The 23842-nt window shown below is 42.6% G+C and overlaps 1 protein-coding gene and 1 long non-coding RNA gene across 2 annotated transcripts; both read right to left on the bottom strand.

Moving 5' to 3' along the window:
* Positions 1–818: 818 nt before the first annotated feature.
* On the bottom strand, positions 819–15797 carry LOC123413651. Its single transcript, XM_045106592.1, is given in 29 exon segments — positions 819–1495; positions 2287–2364; positions 2450–2568; positions 2816–2922; positions 3388–3461; positions 3717–3801; positions 3928–4013; positions 4207–4277; positions 4371–4458; positions 4569–4632; positions 4769–4863; positions 4944–5039; positions 5476–5727; positions 8229–8411; positions 9136–9233; positions 9422–9509; positions 9586–9688; positions 9768–9855; positions 10199–10352; positions 11005–11056; positions 11158–11237; positions 12125–12445; positions 12536–12605; positions 12685–12752; positions 13075–13348; positions 14569–14741; positions 15316–15408; positions 15489–15497; positions 15499–15797. Coding segments are annotated over 29 exon segments (3474 nt in total). The 5' UTR covers positions 15673–15797; the 3' UTR covers positions 819–1264.
* Positions 6853–7588, bottom strand: LOC123413652. Its single transcript, XR_006613790.1, has 2 exons — positions 7105–7588; positions 6853–7012 (listed from the first exon to the last, which is right to left on the bottom strand). It is a non-coding gene; the product is annotated as an uncharacterized LOC123413652 (long non-coding RNA).
* Positions 15798–23842: the final 8045 nt, after the last annotated feature.

Raw genomic sequence — 23842 nt, 5'->3', positions numbered from 1 at the left:
GGCGTATTGATTGTTGCAATGGTATATACTGCAGGCTTGATGACTTGTGTGGAGGGTGCAATTATTAAACAATCCGGTGCTCCATTTCTACCAATCAGGATCAGGGGATGCATCAACAACTATCTAGCTAATGATGATACAACATTCCTTAAGCACTTATCAGAATTGTTAATTCTTGGAGAAGATGCAGTGCATAAGGAACCGACTGAAAACATGTAAAAACAAATTGTTATTTGAAAGAAAATAACAAAAATGGCATATACATGCATATCTTCCACCGACTTATATTGGCACAATACGTTCTAGCAGAAACAGAAGAGGGTAGAGAAATAGCAGTGTTTTTTTTTTTTTTTTTTGAAACGGAGGAAATAGCAGTGTTTCATGTGACAACAAACACCCTATTGGAATCCAGTCAAACCGAATAGAAAGAGAAAATGGGCCAGCAAAGTGGCCCCCTCAAAGGTCAAAGAAAGCCTATAGCAAGGTCCATGAAATCTCACAGGCAAAAGTTGTTGCCTGGAAAGATGGAACAGGCGGGTGCTGCCTCCTGTTGCCATCATTGTTGTCAACTTGTTACCTATTCACCTTTAACCAGTGCCTGATCTACCTACAAAACAGGCCAACTGAAATCAAGGAAGGCATTTAGTGTGCACAAGCTGTGGAAGTAGTAGGCAAGAGCATATAGCACCCAACATCCCTGCTTCTCCATTTATGGCGGTTGGTACCCCCAGCTGAAATGGCTGGCATTCATTTTCTGTTGCGCTCACAGATCCAAAATCCTCATGCTTGTGGTCTAACCAAGCATTCAACCCAAGCCAAATCCGTAATGTTGCGGCTTATATCGAACTAAAGATACGAGTCTGTAGTACTGATCTAGCTCTGGCCTTGGACAACATCAGCAGAAGAATCCTTCAGTATATGTCTGCTACGTATATGCACACTAATGATCATACGTAAACACAATGTACAACATAGCCAAACCTGGAAGAAATTCAACAACTATTTTTACAATAGAATACAACACGCAAAAGCAATTCTGCATTGACCGACTACTTGGCCAGCTGCCAGGAGCTGCCCATGATCTGAAATCGCTCAACTCAGCAGCTTCGTCGACTTCATGGAATGTATCGACGTACAGGTCAGGTTGCCTCGCTTTATGGAAGCCTCAAGAACCAATTGATAGGCGAGTTGGCTGTTCTAAGGTGGATCACCAATATCTTGCTCCTCGTTAATGGGTGTGGAGACCACCATTGATTTTTGACACTCACGCTGTGCTTCTAGCCAATTGCTCAAATCTCTGAGCAATAACTTGCTGGTTTCCACTTGTATATACATTGAGCAAGGACACTACAGCAGAAGATAACATAACTTTCTGTGACACATTTGGGCTGAAACCATCCTCGTCATTTATGGTCTCGCTTGCCAGAGGCTGGTCCTCGGCACTATTGAATGCTGAGCATAAACCCTTCAGCCAGTCTTCCAGAAAGGATGCCTTCTGCTCAAAATGGAACGTGAATTAGATAGGGCAACAGAACAATATATCTGTTTTTCAGTTACAAAAAATAGGTTGAAGTATTAAGCATTTAAGCCACATATTATGGGGTATTTCTTAGCTGCATGCATATTACACAGGGCTAGAGTAGAAACCTGCTCTTGTACATCTTAGGTGTACAAACAAGAGCAATAATAAGTTCACTAAAATAATAAAGTACTCCCTTCGATAAAAAGTAAGTGTCGCAGCTTTGAACTAAGGTTAGTTCAATCATAGTTCAAAGATGCGATGCTTATTTTGGATTGGAGGAAGTAATATAGGTAATTATACAAAAAACAAACCAAGTGCTAGAAGCTCCCACACTAGGTGGGGTCTAGGGAAGGATTATACGAGCCAAGCCTTACCCCTGCACAGTGCAATGCAGAGAGGCCGCGTCGAACCCAGGACCTCTTGGCACAAGCGGGGAGTACTTCACCACTGCGCAAGACCTGTCCTAATATAGACAAATATAGTACCAAAATTTGTGCTATCGACGTAAAACATGAGTTCATTTTCAGGACTTCATGATAAAGAGGAAACAGACACAAAAAATCGTATCATTAAGAACACTGCAGAGTTGGTTATGTTTTAATATTTCCATACATGACAGGGCCAACACATCCTCATGAAATTAATGAATCCAGATTCTCAAAATATCAACCTGATCTGGCTGATATTTGCCGCTGAACAACATTATGACAGGTAAATACATCATATTAATGAAAACACAACACACCGGGGCATGAGCCTGTTACCTTGATAAGAAAATCTTTCAGGCTTTGGTCATCCTTCGGTGAAACAAAACCAAGCAAATGCAGAGCAGTAAACGTAAGCTGTAAAAAGGAGCCAAAGGTTCAACAATGCTGTGAAACATGCTTTGGAGTAAACAAAATATATATAAGCATCAACAACATTGACCTGTTTCTCAAGGTTGTCCCGGTGTTTGAAATTTGAAGGCGATGATGAACTGTTTGAACTTAATGACTCAAGAACATGTGTGAGGCCTCTGACAACATCTGGGAAGGAGCTACCATAATCTACACATCCAGCAGCATCATGAATTCAGTTGCAGAATGACACCACAGGCAAGACACGAACCTCCAAGAAATGAAATAGGCAGCACTACCACTAATTTATCCAACAAAAGCATAGTATAATACAATCTTAATAATAATGACAGAAAGCTTTTTAATCCCTTGGCAATCTGGCATGATATGGTATTAGCAAAATAAGCAAGATCAGAACTTAAACAAAGGCAGAAATTAAAGCATTCAGTCAACTAACCAAGCCTTGTGACTGGCACTGCTAAAGCAACAGCCGCATGCATCCTTATTTTATAATTGTTTGAGTCACGGAGTAATAGTAGAAGTATGCTATAAACACTTGATGCCCTGTAATACAAAACACCTGAAAATCAGAACCACTAACATATGAAGCTGGAGTACTCAGTTACTCACAGAGGTACAATCATGGTACCAGGTGTATATTTCTCATATAGTACTTCCAATTGACAAGGTTTACAATGGGGAGAAATAACTATTGCATAAATTTCTGACTGATTAGTTCCTTAAAAGATGAATATTTGAAAATAGAAGATGCGGGTGAAGGCTGTCTTCATAAGATTTAGAATATTACGAAATAGCCTATGTGTTTCATTCAAATGATTCTAGAAGATAAAGAAAGAATATGTGTTTCATTCAATAGGTGGAGAGCATATGTGTTTCATTCAAATGATTCTAGAAGATAAAGAAAGAATGTGCTGCTTGTGCAATGGGAATTCTAAAGCAGATAAGATGCATAAAAGTTTCTGCAAAATTCAGTAAAATACTGGAAGATGTTGCATGTGCAAATCATACCACTGCATCTCTGAAAGTCTCACGGTGTCATTCATGAATAAGTTACTAAGAGCATGACAAACATTCCACTGAACCTGTATGAATGACAAAAGACAAGTCGAATGGAAGCAGTTATTCATGTAAAATATCTCCACATTCAACAATCACATATAATAGAAAAATAGAAGGAAAAAAATCTTGAACTTGTATCCTTTGCTAACTGAGGTGTTCCTCGTTAGAACAAAACAAGGGAAACATGCTTTTTTTAGTCTCGCCTTGACAAAATAACAAGAGATCAAGCCGATGGATGTTTGTTTTAAGTACGAGTGCAAAACCATTTCTTGCGGTACCTTTACATTTCCAGTAGTCACAGAAGACATCAAAGCCTGTACCATTGTTTGAAGACAGACAGGATCTCCATAGAAAACTGAATTCCTGTGATGGAGCCACAAAATTGTAAGCTGAAGAAACAAGCTAAGAAAAATCATGATGATGCATACAGAATATTAAAGGCTTTGTTGTTGTTGATGATGATGATGATGCATGCAGAATATTACCAACCTTGAATCATCGACTGAATCACAATGATGATTGAATCTGATAAACCTTGACAGATATCCAAGAGCTCTAACGGCATTTGACTTTACCTGAATGAGCATAAATAAAAACAACAACACTGGTACCATTAGCTACAGAAATATACAGATATCTTCCTTTTCTTTTCAATTTACAATCAAATAATGTGTTGCTATTCAATGTGAAGCCTAAAACAGGCATCTGAGCTAGTGAAAATGTAAAATAAAGAGAGAAAAAAGACATCAGTTGACAAGACAAACTTACTTTTTCGCCATCTTTGGTTAGGCGCAAAGCAATTTCAACCAACAATGAAATTGTTGATTTATCAAGTAGATCTACATTTGAAAAAATAGTAGAAAGATAAGCATGCCGTATCATTATATATTATGGATTCTGTAACCAACTAACAATCAATATGCAATACATACCTGCAGTAGGATCTGTCTGTAGTTCCAATGCTCTGAAACGAATAGAAGAACAAAGATTGGCCAAAGCCCATGAGGCAGTGATACGGACCTAAACATTTAGATTGAGAAAATGTTACACATAGAATACTTGATAAATTTTAGTACAACAAAAAAAAGGTAACAGTGCACAGGTATTAAAGAGAGATACAAATATCATACTGGAGTTGATGAATTTTGTGTATTGAAGTCAATGGCTTTTATGAACTCGCCAGGTAGGCTAGGACTGCAGAAGGAAACAATGAGTTACGGACTATTGGTCATCATCATTCAAGTACCTTAAAATAAGCACTTGACTACTCGACACTGCAGCGCAACCAAAGTCTGAAATTTCCCTTCCAAAAAAAAGTCTGAAATTTTACCTCGACAATATTTGGGAGAAACATGAAACAATACCAATGGCTCGACATGCAGCTGATCTCACTGTAGCAACTGCATCACTCAATGCTGCATGAACCTACACAACAACAATTGTGATACTCACAAAATTTTAACAGGTTAGGGTAACATAATGAAACACACAAATAATAAACTTACAGATGAGGAGGTCACATAATCTCTCTTGTTTACTGATAGGGAGAAAAAAACATCAGAGGTCATGCCAGCAAAACATGTGAGTGATGCTGTCCTGACCTAGAAACAAACAGTTAACTTATTTAGTCCAGGAAAAGAAGACACTCAAAAAGGGAATACTTTCAGCAATACATAAAAGCATTTCCATCAGGTTCATGGAGCACATACTTCCTAAATTTAATGGAGCTGTTGCAAGACAAAACTATTTTCTTATATACAGGACATAAATATCATCTGAAGACAACAACATGGCTAAGGAATATCATGCTATATTTAGAACCAAGGATCATAAACGGCAACACAATACTCAAACATACATTAGTTGGCTGCTTTGACTAAAATGGGAGCAGGCATTCTGTTACTAATCTGCTAAATCATGTTTCCAAGTTAGCATTAACACCACAGATTATTGAGAAATAAATGAAGCCTAACCACATTCGTTCCAGATTAATATGATAATACATGGACAACACAGGTTCTAGAGGTGGTAGATTACCATAGCAGAGGCATGTGATAAGCCCCGAGGGAGATGAGTTTCTAACACCTCAGTCCAACGGTTGGTTCCAAGTGTAATGTCCAAAGAGCAGTTTTGTGATGGTCCAGGGGTTTCAATTTCAAAGTGAGGCGCAGATTTAATAATTTTATTTACAGTGCAGTCTGAAATTTGCTGAATATCCAGCAATCTACACTCTTTGAGGTCATCCGCGCCCTTGAATCCAGATGAAACACGCAGACACTCATCAATTACCTGACAAACAAAATCACAACGCGTTAATAGAAGATCGAAACTAAGTATGACCATGATGGTTAATTTTACATAATAAGGCAATTCTAAGCTAAGAAGCACCGACACGGAAATACAGGCACAGGGATACTAGTATGGGGACACTGGATACAGCATTTTCCAAAACAGCCATTTGGGGATACAGCAGGGTATATAAGTGTTTAAAAAAATGGCAAGTAATAAAGATTTAATGATAATTTTTAGATGAGAGCTTTTTTGAAGTTAGTACAGGATATATGTTGCCTCATTTCTATTTATGAAAGACTGAGCAGTCCATATGTAACACAACCCTCCACTCAGAGCCCATATAAGGCCCAATTCCAGAAAACCCTACACTACTCAGCTCCTCCAGCCCACACATTTTCGTGCTACTTTCCTCCAGCCGCCTGAGAGCTGCAGAGAGGACATGAAACGACTGCGACTGCGACACCACCTGTATCTTCTTGCTCATTGACAGCTTCCATCACCGCTTTCCAATCGGCCCAAATTTTCTTCCTCGCTGGCGGCTGCAGTCCACATCTTTCTCCCTGCCCGGAGCTTCTTCCTCATCGGCATCCACCTTGCCATCTTCCTCTCCACCTGGATGTTCTTCCTTGCTAATGACCATCGAGGTGAGAGCTGGGTGGCGGCATGGTCGTTGGAGGCTCGCTCCTGACTCCCCACCATGTCCACGTCATATCTAGGCCGTATCCCGATTTATTTCCCTTTTTTTCTTCAGAGAAGATGGGATACATGTACCTGGACACCAATACGGCTGTTTGTGCCGTGTCTGTGCCTTTTAGGTTTCTAAGACCCAGATTGAATAATAACATAATAGCTAATGAAAAATCGAAATAAAAGATCAGGTGCTACATACATGTCATAACCAAAGAACCAAGTTTGTAAGAACCTGAGCCTAGAATACGTAGGCCTCATCTAGCAGATAATCAACAAAATCATCTATGAACAAAAGCATTCAACCAGTAGTCATCTTATGTTGGGACTTGGGAGAAAAAGGTTAAGCATAAATCCAAGTTCTTAATTTACCAGCATTTCATGTACCAGAACCTTAATTTACTTTCCTTCACTTTGTTTACTTGTACTCTCTTCTTTTTGGGTTCTCAAAATCACAGGTTCCTGTTGGGTTTCATCTCTAGCCTACCCCAACTTACTTGGGACAAAAGGCTCTGTTGTTGTTGATGATTATACATCCAACTTCAGGTGCTGGGCCACTTTCTCAGCTTCTGTAGCAGCTTAGAGCCCGCAGAAGCTTAAGACAAAAAGAACCGACTAATTAGTTTTCCTCATAGCCCACCCCAAACTCTGTTGATACTAGGAAGCTGCTCAGACCAGGCTTCCCACCTTTTCCATTTCACAACTGCCATCCAACTTGATACGGAAATTACCGGGGCTTGCCACTGCGTACCCCCTGCCCCTAGACTATGTGGAAATTCCTTTCGTAGCTCTCCCCTCCTGTCGATCAAAGCATTCCCTCTCTCATGTGTGACACCACTGCCGACAATCCCTGCCTCCTGACGTTCTTTGGTCAGCCAACCTCCTCCCCTGCTCCCCTGCTGACTTTCAACCTCCAGCGTTGTCCACCACAAGCAATGCCCTTCACCCACGAGCCGTATCTCCAGATCCAGCACAAGCACATACGAAGTTGGATCAGTGCTTGTTCACTAATTGATGTTTGTTCCAGAGAACTACAATAGCAACTTCCATCAATTCATGCCTATTCCGAAAATCATACTTCCAAGTGTTGTTGATTGATGTTTGCTCAGAGTGAAGAATTTTTATCTCATGCAATGCCTAATACTCCCTCCGTCCGGAAATACTTGTCCTAGAAATGGATATAATGGATGTATCTATAACTAAAATAAGTCTAGATACATTCATCTCTAGGACAAGTATTTCCGGACGGAGGGAGTATGTGCTTATGGACTTACGGTAATTGTATATTGGTAGTTCATGTTCATATTATACTTACACTTTGTAGCTTGTTCTATGGAAATTTCATTTTGTAATGAATGATTTATAATGTCAGGATCCATTCTGTGAACGAATTGTGAATCTTGTCCAGTTTTACAGAATTGTGCATGATTTGTGGCCAATCTATCATCAATGTGTAGACTTTGCACATCTCAACATAGACAATAAGCTTAAGCTGAAAAGAATAGCTAAAAAAGTTTCCCCAGCAGAGCTTACTACAGAAGCTTAAGTTGGACTATATCCTATAGGTCGTAGGTATTATTAACCAAAATAAAACCTAAACATTGATAGGTAAAGTGATATGTAGCAAACTGGTAAACAGGGAAAACCAAGACGAATGCAAGGTTGGATGGAAATTTACCCAATATCAAGAATTTTATCCAGCTCATGGCAAAAGAAAAAAAAATATTTAGCTTTATGGGGAAAAAAGTAAAGTTCCGAAGTATAAAATAGTTTCATCCATAATATTTTAAAGCATTTGCAGAAAACTCTACCTTAATACCAGCTACAAGACATCTTCCTTTAGTAGACAATTCTTCTTTAGGAGGACCAAAGTTAGCATCACATTTTTGGTCTTCAAAGCTCTCCGTTTGCAATAAATCAAGGATGATGTCTCGAACTTTTTCCCAAATGATGTTTGCACAGCTTGGGTAATTATGAACCACTGATCTCAACACCTGTGCACACATAAAAAGGAATGGATATATTACCACACATGTCAACCTGTGCAGCATTTGCATGTACATTGAAAGAATGAATATAAATGCCCTACAAAACGTGCCAAGAAGATCAATTCCATGACTAAATGTACATGTCATAAGTATGTATAAATAAGTATATTTATGTGATAATCATTATTAGTTAAGCGCATATCATTCAAATAGGTTATCTAGACTCACCTCTTGTTAATGCAAATGGTGTAACAACAGCATTTATGCAGTATAAATCTATACATGGAATATCAAGGAGAACTGTTACAAGATAGAACAGGAAGCTCAGCCTTCCTCCTAGCTTCCTTTTTTGAGTGGTATCCAGCATGTGGTTACAAATAGATTTCAGGCCACAAGAGTTCCCCTTTAGAGGATAACCATAGTTGTTCTCTAGTGTTTATGCTGGAGGGATCCTTGTTAGTTATAATCCATGTGCCCTCTGCTTATTAGCTAAGTATTACTAGAGGTCAGTGCATATAGGTCGGCTGACCTTACTTAGTCAGTGAGATAGACTATACAGGCTGTCAGCAAGTAGTCAATTTGATGTTTGCACACACTGACGGCTGCTGGAACTGTATGGTCAGTTTAGCAACCGACTTTCTCATGTATTATAAGTCCGATATCCAAACACATGCTAAAGATAAAAGAAAATACAAAAGCAACCTTTAAGCATAAATAGATGATTACTTGCCTGGAGAGCTCCACACCTAACACTGAAATGCATTTCCTCTTCTATACAATGAAGAAGAATAACTACGACACTTGACTTCTGCTGAGCAAGTGATGGCCCTGAAAAGCTCACATTGGTCACACAAATGTCACAGCTCAGTATCCACCCAAACTAGTTTCTCAATATGATAAACTTTGGAGTCTTCCAAGACGACAAGTTCAGCAATGTGCCGCAATTTTTTTAATATAAATTAAGACTGAGAATAAAGCGACCATATCAACTAAATTTGAAATTAAGAGGGTCTAACCTGCACAGTGATCAATGAGAACTCCAAAGACATCTGAAGAAGGTGGCACCTTTGCAAATGCTGCCTCCAAGCAACTTAAAACATTAACCTGTTGTTATTCCCATGTAAGGTGTAAGAAATACAACTATTGTTCCTAAATAAAGAAATAATATTGAAAAACTAACCAGCAAAGCATAATGTTCATTTTTATTCGAGTTCCTGTCTAATAATCTACCGCACATGGCTGTAATGACAGTTGGCAACAACTCCTTCGGCATTCGAGGGTACCTGGTCATCTAACATATTATCAATTATATGGCATATCAAGTTAGAGAAACAAGATAAACAGTGGGGATTTAGATCATACGGTGTAGCAGATATCAGAAGGATGAGAACTCTGAACACTGCTGCAAGCAATGTACTTTGAGTTTCACGCTGTACCAAGAACATCATACCTGCCAAACAGGAAAAGAAATTTCATGTAAACTTTGGATAAAACATTGAAAAAGAATATGTAAGGCATACAGAGCTGTTGAATGAAAGTTATATGGATAATGTTAAGCTTCATGCACTAGGCAACCCAACCAAAAGTCCAAACCGATGGAGAGGTGGGCAATATATTTCAGATACAAGCCGTGTGTTGCACAGTGGTGAGGACCCAAAACTACCAGAAATTTTCAAAAAGGCCGGAAATCTGGGGTATTACAGATACAAGCGACCAACAATGGATTCCTCTCATCGAAGAAAGTCACAAGATATTGGACCATTGAAATATAAAAATATCAGCAACTCCCCTACCTGTGTGCAGCTGCATCAGAATTTGACCAAGAGAGCAAGATAGCGTAGTGAAAGATCCAAGCTTTGATGATTCTTTGTACTCTGCAACTTGTGTCAAAACTAAGGCCTGCCCTTCCAGCATGGCAGCAATGGTCGACGCTGCCTCAACACGTACCTGCACATAGTTAAGTCAGGTCATGTCCATCATACACACGGGAACTTATAAATGGAAAAGGTGCTGATCCGATGGGACCATAATTCATACATACACGGTATACAATATTGTGGCATGCATCAACCAATGTACACCGCCATGCAAACAAGAAAAGAATTTTGCAAATAAAGGATGTAGATTATGAAGGGTCCAGATCACTTTGTAGCAAAAATGTAATACAACATCATTCAAATTTGGAAAAAAAAATCACATAAATAAGATAGCTCAAAACTGTTAAGAGTTGTATATACTTTCCATGTGTTAGTCATGTGGTATCCCTATTGTATACAGGGTTGTCAGCATATTTACCACACCTGCACAAGAATGGCCTATGCAATTAAGGCCTCATGAAAATACTAGTTGTGTGTCTCCTCACGAGAATGGACTATGCAATTAAATGTCTTCAGTCACTGCAGCCCAAAATACAGGCAGAATTGGCATGGCAGCAAGGTACCCACATATGTGAAAGGTAGCATGAACAGAAAAGCTACTCCCTCTGTTCCTAAATACTTGTTGAAGAGAACTAGATTAGTTCTCCCCAACAACAAATATTATGGTACAGAGGAAGTAGATGATATAAACAATAATGATACAGATAATCACAAACTTGTACCTTTATTATAGGGTCAAAAATCAAGCATGTCATCAGAGTAGCTCGATATTTTCTGTAAAAGCAAGTAGCAACAAAAGCTACCGTCAAAAATGATACCATGATCGCAAGGAAGGCATGAGAAATACCATGCCGATTAAACGTGGAAGAGTTTACCTTTGTTGGAGAACGTCGCTCTCAGGCAAAAGTAATGGCCACAGCGAAGTAAGTGATTTTGGGTCAGCACGACAGAGATCCTTACATAATTCAGAACAAGAATCAGATAACTTCTTGAATATCATGAGCATCATGATTGTTTAGTGTTGCTTTTGATTATTAGATATCCAATAACTGACTATTAGAAGTTCAACAGGAAAATGAGAGTGCGTTTTAACAGTTAGAGACTTAAAGGAACTGAAATATCATTGACTATTAGAAGTTCAACAGGAAAATGAGAGTGTCTTTTAACAGTTAGAGAGTTAAAGGAACTGAAATTCACAGATCATGGTGGGTGCAGATAGCAAATTGAATGTAGATATTCCTATTTACAAACTTTTAGTGTTCCAAAAGGGCACTCAATTCACAGAACTGAACAACCATAGCACTAACACTTCAAACTAGCCTAGGGTAGAGGAATCAATTAACTTATCTCATTGGAGTATGAGCTTTATCTAAAAAGCTGCCCTCCACCCACCATTCCAAAAAAGAAAGGAAAGAGCAATAGCTCGACTACGAAAGAAACCAATCTTACCTTCGTTCTAACAAAACAAAAACAAAAAACAAAATTGTACAAGTTCATACTCCCTCCGTTCCTAAATATAAGTCTTTTAAGAGGTTCCACTACAGACTACATAATACGGAGCAAAATGAGTGAATCTACACTGTAAAGTACTCCCTCCGTCCGGAAATACTTGTCATAAGAATGGATGTATCCAGATGTATTTTAGTTCTAGATACATCATTTTTTATCCATTTGTGCGGCAAGTAATTCCGGACGGAGGGAGTATGTCCATATACATCCGTATGTAGTTCGTAGTGGAATTTCCTAAAAGACTTATATTTAGGAACGGAGGGAGTACATGAGTAAGAGTTCAGAATGGGGACATCTAGTTTAGAAATTAGAATGTATTGCATGGATACATACCTGTATACAAAGGATGGCAGCTAGTCTAGCTTTCGAACTCCTGAAACGGTCTCCATTTTTTGCATATCCATCAGTACCGCTTAGATCAGAATCTGATGAGCCTAAATCATACCGAGAAGATTCACTATCTGAACTTCGATCATCCAATGAATCATTTGTTTTTCCATCCTTTTTTCGTAAATGAGGTGGTTTATATCGTCCATGGCAAGAAGCTCTGGATTGTGAGTCTGTTTTGTTTTCCTTCGGAGTTATTGCAGATGGCGAAGATGACCTTAGCCCATACACAAAAAACATTTGCAAATTTGCCACAAAACCTGCTACCTTGAAATTTTATGAACAATGTTACAATCAGAAAGAGAGAAAAATCATATGTACTGTAACCACAGAAATGGATTTCCTATGTATACTTACATGTCCTGAAAGTGAAGCTTTTGGTTCTGAAAGAACGAAATGCAGACAACGAAGAAAGGAAGTATAAAATCTGCAAGACAGTGAGGCTTAGCTTTGACTTTAGCTTTCATTAATTTCAAAGCAATATATGAAAAAGCCGAAGTACTAACCTTGACATAACACTACTCTCAATAATAAGGTTCCTTGCTGACACAGAGTCCATAACTTTTCTCAAGACCTGCAGAGTGCAAAGGAGGAAATTGGAGTTGAAACAGAATATTAAATATTGCCACATAACATGTGCTCAGTATGCAAAGGAGGAGATTGGATTTGAACATGAGCATCACTCTGTGCTTGGTTGTTAACGTTGCATTTCTGGTGCATCGTCAACTGACAGCCCAAGTCTAGGTAATCAATCATGGGAGAAGTAGTAAAGCTGCTTGCAATCTTACAAATCAGATGCTACAATGCCTGGCAAATTTCTGGTACAGCACTTGCTATGTCACCGAAATACCCAGCATCAAGCACTATGTAAAATAAAGGAGGCATAAACTACTAACCTCAACAACAGACTGCCATAAATCTTCTGACATACTCGATGCAATCTTGCATAGTATATTCTCCATCATCGAAAATGAAGAGATTTCCATATCCCAGGTATTATAATTTTTATTATTCGTTGATACAGAAATGTGGGAAGAAATGCCAGAACCATTGGATTTATCTGTCATGTTCAGTTCAGCTTGCAAGCATGATATGATCAAGATAAGAACTCTGAGTACATGTGAATTCTCAGTTAATGAACCACATCTTCCAAGATCCTTGCTCAAAAACCTGGAAGGGGAGGCAACAATTAAGAGCGGTGTAAAGACTGAGCATGCTTGATGACTTTCAAATAACTGTGAATGATGCTAGTGTACATGTGTTGCAACAAATGATTACATAGGCGTCTACAGAAGTTCATCACTAAAGTATGTAGCGTATGTCCCAAAGGGCTCCACCTCATCCAAAGGCAACACTAGAAGCACATCTCCAACAATTTGTAGCGTTCATCAATCATCATTCACATTAATTTCGTCACGCCTTTTCCCCCATACTCACAATTCTCTCTCCATTGTTCCCTCGAGGTCTCGACATGGCTAAATCCAGGGGAGGATGAGATGCCTTGGGCAACAGTTTTTGAGGGGAAGGCTTAGGAGGGGAAAAGTCTGTACCGTTCTCGGTTTCAGAGAGAAGGACGGGGGGGGGGGGGGGGGGGGGGGGGGGGGGCCTCCCTGATGTATACACTATTGGAAATGCCATCATACAGTACAACTAGAGACAGTCTTTAAGAACTTAGGTTTCTTTTTTAGGAAATTATATATGCACAGTTCGCAATTTGGCTGCCTGCAATTTAAATTGGTGTTAATTTACCACATATACTGTCAATATTGTCCCAGTATATACTCATTTCTTGAATAATTTTTAACAGAGCAAAATGGTAAATTAATTAAAGATAACAACAATATCAGCACTAATCTTATACCAGTTCTCGAACATTCAAAGCAAGTGATGATTCTGAGGTAATGATTGGTTTTATTTGCTGTTTTCTGGAAACCATATAGGTTACAAATTGTTGAAAGTAAGTGCAGGTGATAATTCACACCAAATCAAACATGCTGGTGGGAAATGGTCAATAATAAATTTACTGGTGAGGACGTGCAACCTTGGTAAAGTACCAGTGGTGCATCGCGATTCCCAAAATTAGGCATGAAAGATTGCCTTTGTGGAAGTGCAGCGTCACATGTAACAAAGGAAGAACTCCCTTTAAAATGATTAGAATGGCACATATCTAAATCATCATTTATTAAGAATAATATGGGCCAAACTGTAGTAGATTCTCCCTTGAGGCAAGTACGTACGGACCATGTATTTCTATTTCAGTGACAGTTTAGTCTTGTCAAACAATGAAACATTATCCCACAATGTTAATCAACTACACTGTTAATACTTGCTACAGAGGGGGGTACAGGAAGGTGATTGCGAAGTATTCTATCAAATAATCCTAATCTAACCTGAGAATTTGCAAACAATCAGATAGTGTATCCAGTGCAGATGTCCTGTCACAGTGGCCCTTAAGGCATGCACCCTCAACTGAACACTTTACAAGCTCATGAAGAAACGTTAACACTGCAAGCCAGCCAGAAGAGTCAATCTCCGTGTTTGTTTTGCACATGACCTCACGAATCTGCACAGGTGCATTTTCAGTAAATTAATACATGGAGAAAACAAATCATTACAATCAAAGTAGTACTCCCTCCGTCCCAAAATAAGTGACTCAAAAATGACTCAACTTTGCACTAACTTTAGTGCAAAGTTGAGTTATTTTTTAGTCACTTATTTTCGGATGGAGGGAGTATTACACAACAGTCTCAACTTCTTTGTCAAATTGACTAAACTTAATAGTAAATAATATTCTAGGGTGTACACAATTTATGTCCTGCAAAATGTACCAAAGAAATGCACGCATAAGGAACTGTGAAATTGCTAAACTATAGCTCCAACAGCACGCAATAGCCACAGCTAAAAAACACAGCACGCTAAAGCAAAATTCGAGTTTAAAATAATCAGCATTTGAACATCCATGTCCACAATTTGATGGAACTTCACACACTCCAACACGACTGCAGCAGAACGCGGGTCACTGATCAGAATGGTCGTCTATCTAGGCTAAAATTACAGCCCCGAATCTAAAGCAACTATTGGGCGAATTTCACCGCACACTACGAGATCTCAATCGCATGGAAGCACAGAAGCATTACCAGGTGGCAGACGCCACGCAGCGCGTCGGCGGCGCCAGCACAGGGAGCCACCGCCGCGGCCTTGTCCGCGAGGAACGCCACATCCGAGCCCACCTGCAAACGAGCACACGGACAGTGAGACCAAGACGAACCAAACCGAACTGGACGTAAGCAAGCGGCGCCAAGGGTAAGACCTCGTGAGGGGGAGAGCGCGGCGGCGGAGGCCGCGAGGGAGGGCGAGGAGGGGGGCAGAAGGAGGCGGCGGAGGAGCGCGAGGAGGGCCGGAGGGGAGGGCGAGGCAACTGACTCATCGCGGAGGGTGAGAAGCGCGGTACGCCACGGCCGTGCCCCGCCTCCCCCGGAGGTGGAGGTGGCCATGCGCCGCCGCCGGCGACTACCGGTGGTTGCTGGCTACGGCGGGGATGGAACTCGGGAGCGTGAGACGGAGAGGTTTGGGCTTCCCCGAGGGGTTTTGGACATTTGCTCACACGTCCGGATTCAAGCCCAGTGAGAAAAGTCGTTTTATAGGGCCCAAATGCCCCTCCTTCATTCATAAGTGGGTCTGATGGGATGTCTAATGCCCGAATTCTCTGAAATACGGCCCATTCCAAAACATTATTCCGGTGATGGTAGCTAAGCACAAGAAAAGCTTTCGGCATACCTTGGTTTTCTTTTCTTTCTATAGAGACTAACAAAGTCATCAAACCTCCTCGTCATGTGGTGATGGATATAGAGGACATGGGGCAACGTTGCACGGGAGGGCGGGGGTCGTTTCGATTTGAAGGAAGATGGTTGAAGGAGGATGCGTGTGATCTCATTATGGAGGAAGCATGAAGGAGAGTTCGGGGGAGGTGAATTTGATGTGGCAGTAGCACTGAAGGGTGTGGCGCGGGACCTAAAAGGTGGAGTGAAGATGTGGTGGGTGATACAAAGAAGAAGCTAAAGGAGGCCAAGAAGGAGCTGGAGGAATGTAGGAAGCGTGACATCACCCCTAAGAAAGTTACTGGGGAAGTAAGGATACGGTGCTTGGTTGACCATCTTGAGGAAGTCATTGAGATTAAGTGAAGGCAGCGGGTGCATGTATGGTGGCTAGAGGAGGGGGGATAGAAACATGAAGCTCTTTTTTAGATATGCCTCGGCGAGGAGGAAGGCCAACAGAATTCGGAGGTTGAGAAGGGAGCATGAGGTGGTTGTGGAGGAAGGGAGGAAGCTTACTAATTATGTTATGTCTTATTTCCATGACATGTTTACATCGAATGGTAATAATCAATATGATGATCTCCTTCGGTCGGTCCCAGTGAAGGTCACCAGTGCCATGAATGAATGTCTCGTGGCTAAATTTACTGACATGGAAATCGAGGTTGCACTCGGTCACATAGGAGACCTCAAGGCATCGGGGCGGGATGGCATGCTGGCGGTGGTGTTCAAGAAATACTAGCACTTGATGGGCAAGAACATAGTAGAGGAAGTGAAGAATGTTCTAAAAGGGGGCGAGCTTCCCGCGGGGTGGAATGACACCAATGTGGTGCTTATCCCAAAGGACAGAAACCCTGCTAGGATCAAGGACATGCGGATGGTTAGCTTGTGAAATGTACTATGTAAACTCATCTCTAAGGTGTTGGCGAACCGGCTAAAGCTTATACTACCGCAGATAATCTCCGATAATCGGAGTGCTTTTGTGTCGGGAAGGTTGATCACGCACATCTGGATGGCCTGTGAGATTTCCCACTTTCTGGTTGAGTAAGAGAACGGGGAGGGACCAGTTTGTTGTTGTTAAAGTGGACATGATCAAAGCTTACGATCGTGTGGAGTGGTCCTTCTTGGAGGCAATGATGTACAAGCTTGGTTTTGATAGTAGATGGGGTCAAGTTGGTGATGAAATGTGTTACTACTGTCCGGTACTAGATCAAGGTCAATGGCGACCTCTCCCAGCAGTTTGTACCTTCTAGAGGGCTTCGGCAGGGTGACTCAATCTCGCATTATCTCTTTGTGATATGTGCGAAAGGGCTATCCGCTATGCTCAGTGAGGCCCAACAACGTGGAAACTTCAGCGATATACAGATCTACCCCGGTGCACCTCCCATTTCCCATCTTTTCTTTGTCGACGACTCTATTCTACTCATGAGGGCTAAGGACAACAAGGCCTTGGAGTTGAAGCGCATTCTCGAGGTGTATGAAAGATGCTCAGGTCAGTGTGTTAAACATGAGAAATTTGCAATCATGTTCAGCAAAAAACAGCTCGGCGCAGACTAAGGGAGGTGTGAAAGGGGTCTTGGGTATTGATAGTGAGGACTATATTGAGAAATATTTGGGTCTCCCGATGTACATCGGGTGATCCAAATGAAGGTCGTTTGGTTACATCAAGGAATCCATATGGAATCAAATGCACAGATGGAATGAACTGGACCTATCTCGGTAGGTCAAGGAGATCTTAGTGGAAGGGGTCTCGCAGGCAATCCCAACTTTTACAATGTCGATATTCTACCTTACCAAAAGTTTCTATGAGGATACGAGTGCCATGATAGCAAGGTGTTGGTGGAGTTAGCAAGATAATGATAAGAAATTCCACTGGGTGGGCTGGCCAAAACTTACAAGGTCAAAGGGTAGAGGTGGACTGGGGTTCACTAACATACATGACTTTAATATTTCTATACTCGCCTGGCAGGTGTGGCGCCTGATCCAACAGCCTGAGAACATGTGTGCCCAGCTTATGAAGGACAAATGTTTTCCCAAACTGCTCCATTTTGGAGGCGGACCGGAGTGCTAACATGTCCTACACTTGGTGCAATATCACACATGGTATTGAGTTAGTGAAACAGGGCGTGATATGGCGCATGTGGGATGGAAGTAATATATGAATTTGGGAGGACACATGGATTCCTAGAGTTTGCTCGAGGAAGTAATTACTCCAAAAGGAGGCAACCTGTAGACCAAAAGTTTTTGAACTTATCGACCCAACCACACGAAAGTGGGACAGGGAGTTGGTCAGAGATATATTTTGGGAGGAGAACGCCACCTTGATACTTCAAATGCCGCTGGGCTATGGGGCCGAGGACTTCTTGGCTTGACACTTTGACCCCAAAGACGTGTTCTTGGTTCGGCAAGCCTACAAGCTAAAGAGGACACTTTTTGAGTCATGGTCGGAAGGCACTAATGGTATTCCCAATGAGGTGGGCAATTTAGAGGAGGGGTGATGTGAGATGGAAGAGAATATGGAAGATGCATTGCCCGGTTAAAATTAGACACTTCCTCTCGAGAATTGTGCACAACACTCTCATCGAAATATGCCATAGAGGCAATAATACATTAGTTATTATTATATTTTCTTGTTCATTATAATCGTTTTTTATCCATGCTATAATCGTATTGAATGGAAACTCAAATACATGTATGGATACATAGACAACACGTTGTTTCTAGTGAGCCTCTAAGGACTAGCTTGTTGATCAAAGATGGTCAAGGTTTCCTGGCCATAGACATGAGTTGTCATTTGATAACATGATCACATCATTAGGAGAATGGTGTGATGGAAAAGACCCAAACCATGAACGTAACATGTGATCGTGTTAGGTTATTGCTACTGTTTTCTGCATGTCAAGTATCTGTTTCCATGACCATGAGATCATGCAAATCCCGGGCACCGTAGGGATGCCTCGTGTGTATCAAACATCACAACGTAATTGGGTAACTATAAAGGTGCTCTACAGGTATGTCTGAAGGTGTCTGTTGGGTTGCCGTGAATCGAGACTGGGATTTGTCACTCCGTATGACGGAGAGGTATCTCTAGGGCCCACTCGGTAATATAGCATCGCGATGAGCTTGCAAGCAATGTGACTAAGGAGTTAGTCACCGGATCTTGTATTACGGAACGAGTAAAGGGACTTGTCGGTAATGATATTGAACTAGGTATGGAGATACCGACGATCGAATCTCGGGCAAGTAACATACCGATGGACAAAGGGAATAGTATACGGGATTGATTGAATCCTTGACATCGTGCTTCAACCGATAAAGATATTCATAGATTATGTAGGAGCCAATATGGGCATCCAGGTCCCGCTATTGGTTAATGACTGGAGAGTGTCTCAGGTCATGTATGCATAGTTCTCGAACCCGCAGAGTCTGCACACTTAAGGTTCGGTGACGTTTCAGTATAGTTGAGTTATGTACGTTGGTGACCGAAGGTTGTTCAGAGTCCCAGATGAGATCTTGTACATCACGAGGAGCTCCGGAATGGTCCGGAGGTAAATATTGATATATGGTAAGTATCGTGTTGGTCACCAGAAAAAGTTCGAGCATCACCAGTAGCGTACCAGGGGTGTGGGAAGGGTTCTGGGGGTCCACCGAAAGGGGCCACACGGGTTGTGAGGGATGCGCACGAGCCCCTGGTGGGCTGGGTGCACCTCCTCACCTAAGTCCCGTGCGGCTAGGCTGGTGGAGGGCCAACCCTAGGAGGTGGCGCCACCCTAACTTGGGGGCCAAGCCACCCCTAGGGCAACCGCCCCATCTCCACTTGGCCGTCGCCCCTAGGGTGGGAGCCCTAGGGCACAACCACCTCTCCCCTCCCCCTATATATATACGGGGAGAGAGAGCTGCAACCAACCAAGGCTGCGACACAGCCCTATCTCTCCCATAGATCAGTTTTCTCCACTAAGATCGGTTCCGGTATTGCTTGGCGAAGCCCTGCCGGAACAGCACCACCAACACCGACGTCGTGCTAATGGAGAACTCATCTATCTCTCCACCCTCTCTTGTTGGATCAAGGAGTTGGAGATCATCATCGAGTTGTACGTGTGCTGAACACGGAGGTGTCGTCCGTTCAGCACTAGATCGGGATGGATCGTGATGGGATCGCAGGACGGATCGCGATTGGTGTGACAGCCCGATGCCGACGTTCTAGAAGATTCCCCTTCTATTCCGTTTTCGTCGTGTGACTATTTTCTTTTGTCGCATCATCATCGCATCATCTGCATTGCATCGGCATCTCTGTTGCCGCCAGTTTTCAAAACTTGCATCCGTTGTTAGTTGTCGGTTCCCGTCGTTGTCCGTTCTGAGCCCGACCGCGCACGCACGCGCCCGCGGCATCGTCAAAATCCTGTTTTAAAAGTGTGTTGAAAACTTTCTCTGATCGAGGTAAAACTTGGCATGCGGTTGTGATTAGTTATAGCTAGGCCGCCTATCGAATTTCGTCACTATCGGAGTCCGTCTGGTACCCGAACGGTCGACCGTAGCGGCACCGTATTCGGTCTACCGTCGGACGTGTTTCGGTGTTTTAAATCTTGTTGTCGTGCCGCGCTATTTCCCTCTCACCCATACATAGCCCATCTACACAGGTCAGTAGTGCCACCTAACCACTTCCTCCGTTCGTGGTCATCGGATCGCGATCGGACGGACGGGGTCCACCCCACCTTAGACCAACCCTATATAAGCTCCACCCCCTAGAGAGACCTCTCTCACTTCACTAGGGTTCCCCCTAGTCGTTTTTGCAGCCAACCCCCTAGAAATCCCCACCTGCTAGCCCACACCCTTCAAATCCTGCAGCCCAAGCTCCATAGCCTTTCTCAGCCTTCAGATATGAGATATGGGGCTCAGATTCGCCCAAATCCCCACCTACCGGACATGTCCGTGGTCAAATCGGACATGTCCGGGCGACCACAGCTCCTCCCGAGACCTCCCTGAGCTGTTCCCCGATCCAGCAGCCGTGCCAACCTCCCGTCGTCGCCTTGCCCCGCGAGCAGTGCGCCCCCACGAGCTGGAGTCGCCGCCCTGCGCAGCCCGCCGCAGCGAGCCGCTGCTCGCCCCGCTTCAGGAACCTGCCGGCCATGGCTGCCGAGCGCAACCCCTCCCATGGCCGCTGGGCGCCTGCTGCAGCCACCGCCACCTTGGGCCATCGCCATAGTCCGGATCCCGCCGGATCCGCCTCCGTGAGCCTCTTCCCGCCGGTCCCGAGATCCCTACTGCCGAAGCCCCTCGCCGTCGGTCCAGCGCGCCGCCGCTAGGCTGCTTCCTGCGTCGTGCTGTCGTGCGGGAGGAGCCAGGAGACGGGCAGCTCGCTAGCTGGGCCCCGCGCCGGCCCACTACCAGGCGCCCCCGCCTGGGCCTTCCCATCGGCCGCAGCAGCCAGCCCAGTCCAGGCCAGCGCCAGCCGACCCCAAGGCCCAGTTCGAGCCGGCCCAGGTGGCCTCCCCCAAGGTAATTCCCCGCCCAGAGCATTTTTCTGCTACAATGCGCCTCAGGTTTCGGCCCAATAGGTTAGTAGGATTTTCGGAATTATAATAATTCCAGTAAATATACGTATATTAAAATGTTCGTAGTTTTTAATCCGTAAGTCAGATCGCGATGAGTTGTATATGTTTTTCGTGTAGAATTTCGTGTAGAATACGATTTTGCAACTTGCATATTTATTTGACGTTGTTTGACGTGTCGAAGGCATAGGTTTATGTGCTGTCCCAATAGGATATAGCCCGTATTATTTTCTCATGTGTGCCCGGATTGCTCGTATGCCTTAGATATATGCCCATGTTTTAGGAACACCTTTTCCATGTATTTTAGAGCGGTCATCGGTATTTTTGCGTGTAGGGATTGCCGCTAGTTTATTTTTCCGCGTTTAGGACATTATCTCGCATTTACGTGTGGTAATATTTTTGTTGCGCAAACCCACATATTTTATATGTTTTCGGGGTAGAAAAATCCATGTGATTTTTTTGTGCAATTAGTTGTAGCTTTTGAGCAAGTTAGTTCGCGCGATATTTTGCCTTGTTGCCCTCTTGTCATTTTCGTAGGATATATTCCGTGCTTCGTTTGACGGAGTTGTCAACTAGAGAGTTGATCTTTGATGTTTAGTCTAGCCCCTGGTATTTTTGGTTGCAATAGAAATGCATGTTTAGGTGTGGTTTGCTTGGTCTCAAGTTGCTAGAAATAGTGCTGATTTGGAGGTGCTGAAATATTTCTAAGTCTGAGTTCTGTTATATTTTGTTGCTGTCTTGTCTTGCTTCTATCTTGTGATCTGTAGATCTTTTGAGGTTGGTCCAATGGAGTTAGTTGTAGCCCTTGTGTTTCTCTAGCTTGTTGTGAATTTTCATGCCATTTGGAGTCCTGTAGCTATAGGTTTTGCTGCTGTCAATATGGCTTCAGATCGAAAACTGCACTTTCATGAGGTGTAATTTTCACTAAGTCTGAAATAGTGTGTGGGATGCCATTTTGTGACTTCTTCCCCTAGTGATCCATGATGCCATGGTAGTTGTTGTTAGTTGTTTGTAGTAGTGCTTATTGCCCTCTTTCGTGTCATGCCTTGCTTGAGTTTATCGGAGTAGTGTAGCCCGTAGTTGTGGGGCGTGGAAAGTGCTAGGTGGCTGATTTTGGCAGATTGTAGTGATTTCTTGTTTTGCTCGTAGTTTTTGAACCGTAGCTCCGTTTTGATCGTGTCCTACATGAAACTTGCTTAGAATCTCGTGTAGTTTCATTTTCTCTTGCTGGTTGTATATTTTGAAGTGCTCGTGACCGTCGTTGCATACATATTGCATTCATGCCATCATATCTTGCGATGCTTGTATCTTTTGAACCGTAGCTCCGTTGGAGATGTTCTTTATGTGTAATTGCTTGAAATGACGCGTAGAATCATGTGAATCTATTTGTTTTGCTGTTTAACAACTAATTAAATGTGTTAGTTCAGATCTGGACAGAATTGTAAATTAACATGTGAGGTCGTGTCGGAGGTGCTATAAGTCATTTCCGACCTCATTTAATATGCCTAGGTAGGTAGATTAATTGCGCTTCACCTCTTGCCATGTTAACCCACAATTAATATTGCCGTGTATCTAATCGGGATAGAACTAAATAATTAATGTGGAGTTTCGCCAATATGCAACTCGTTGCATATTGAACTTCACTTAATGTGTAGTGTCTGTTTGTGTGAATTGTCATGCCATGATTTGCATGTATTCAGCTGCTCATGCATCATTTGCGTTGTGCATCGTGTGGTGAATTTCGTTTGTTGATTCTTGTTTCCGGTTTGCTTCGTCTCATTAGAGTTCCGCAAGCGTGTCGGATTGTGAGGACCCGTTCGACTACGTCGGTTCGTCTGCTTCACGGAGGTATTCTTCTTCCAAGCGGGATCTCAGGTAAGATGATCATTTCCCCAGATACCATTACTATCATTGCCATGCTAGTTTTATCGCTTCTATCGATTATGTCTCGTTGCCTACCACATGTTAAATATCAGCCTCTCAACAATGCCATGAAATCCTTCAACCTGTTCAACCTAGCAAACCACTGATTGGCTATGTTACCGCTTGCTTAACCCTGTGTTAGCGTTGCTAGTTGCAGGTGCAGTTGCTTCCATGTGATAACATCGGTTCCTTGTTATATCACCATATTAAATGCTATTTTATTTAATGCACCTATATACTTGGTAAAAGGTGGAAGGCTCGGCCTTTCTAGCCTGGTGTTTTGTTCCACCTTGCCCCCTTAGTTTCGGCTACCGGTGTTATGTTCCATAAATGAGCGCTCCTAACACGATCGGGGTTGTTATGGGGACCCCCTTGATAAT

Source organism: Hordeum vulgare, chromosome 7H (genome assembly GCF_904849725.1).
Source record: "Hordeum vulgare subsp. vulgare chromosome 7H, MorexV3_pseudomolecules_assembly, whole genome shotgun sequence".
NCBI lineage: Eukaryota > Viridiplantae > Streptophyta > Magnoliopsida > Poales > Poaceae > Hordeum > Hordeum vulgare.
Note: the sequence above shows the minus strand (reverse complement) of the source record. Positions and strands in the feature narration are given on the sequence as shown.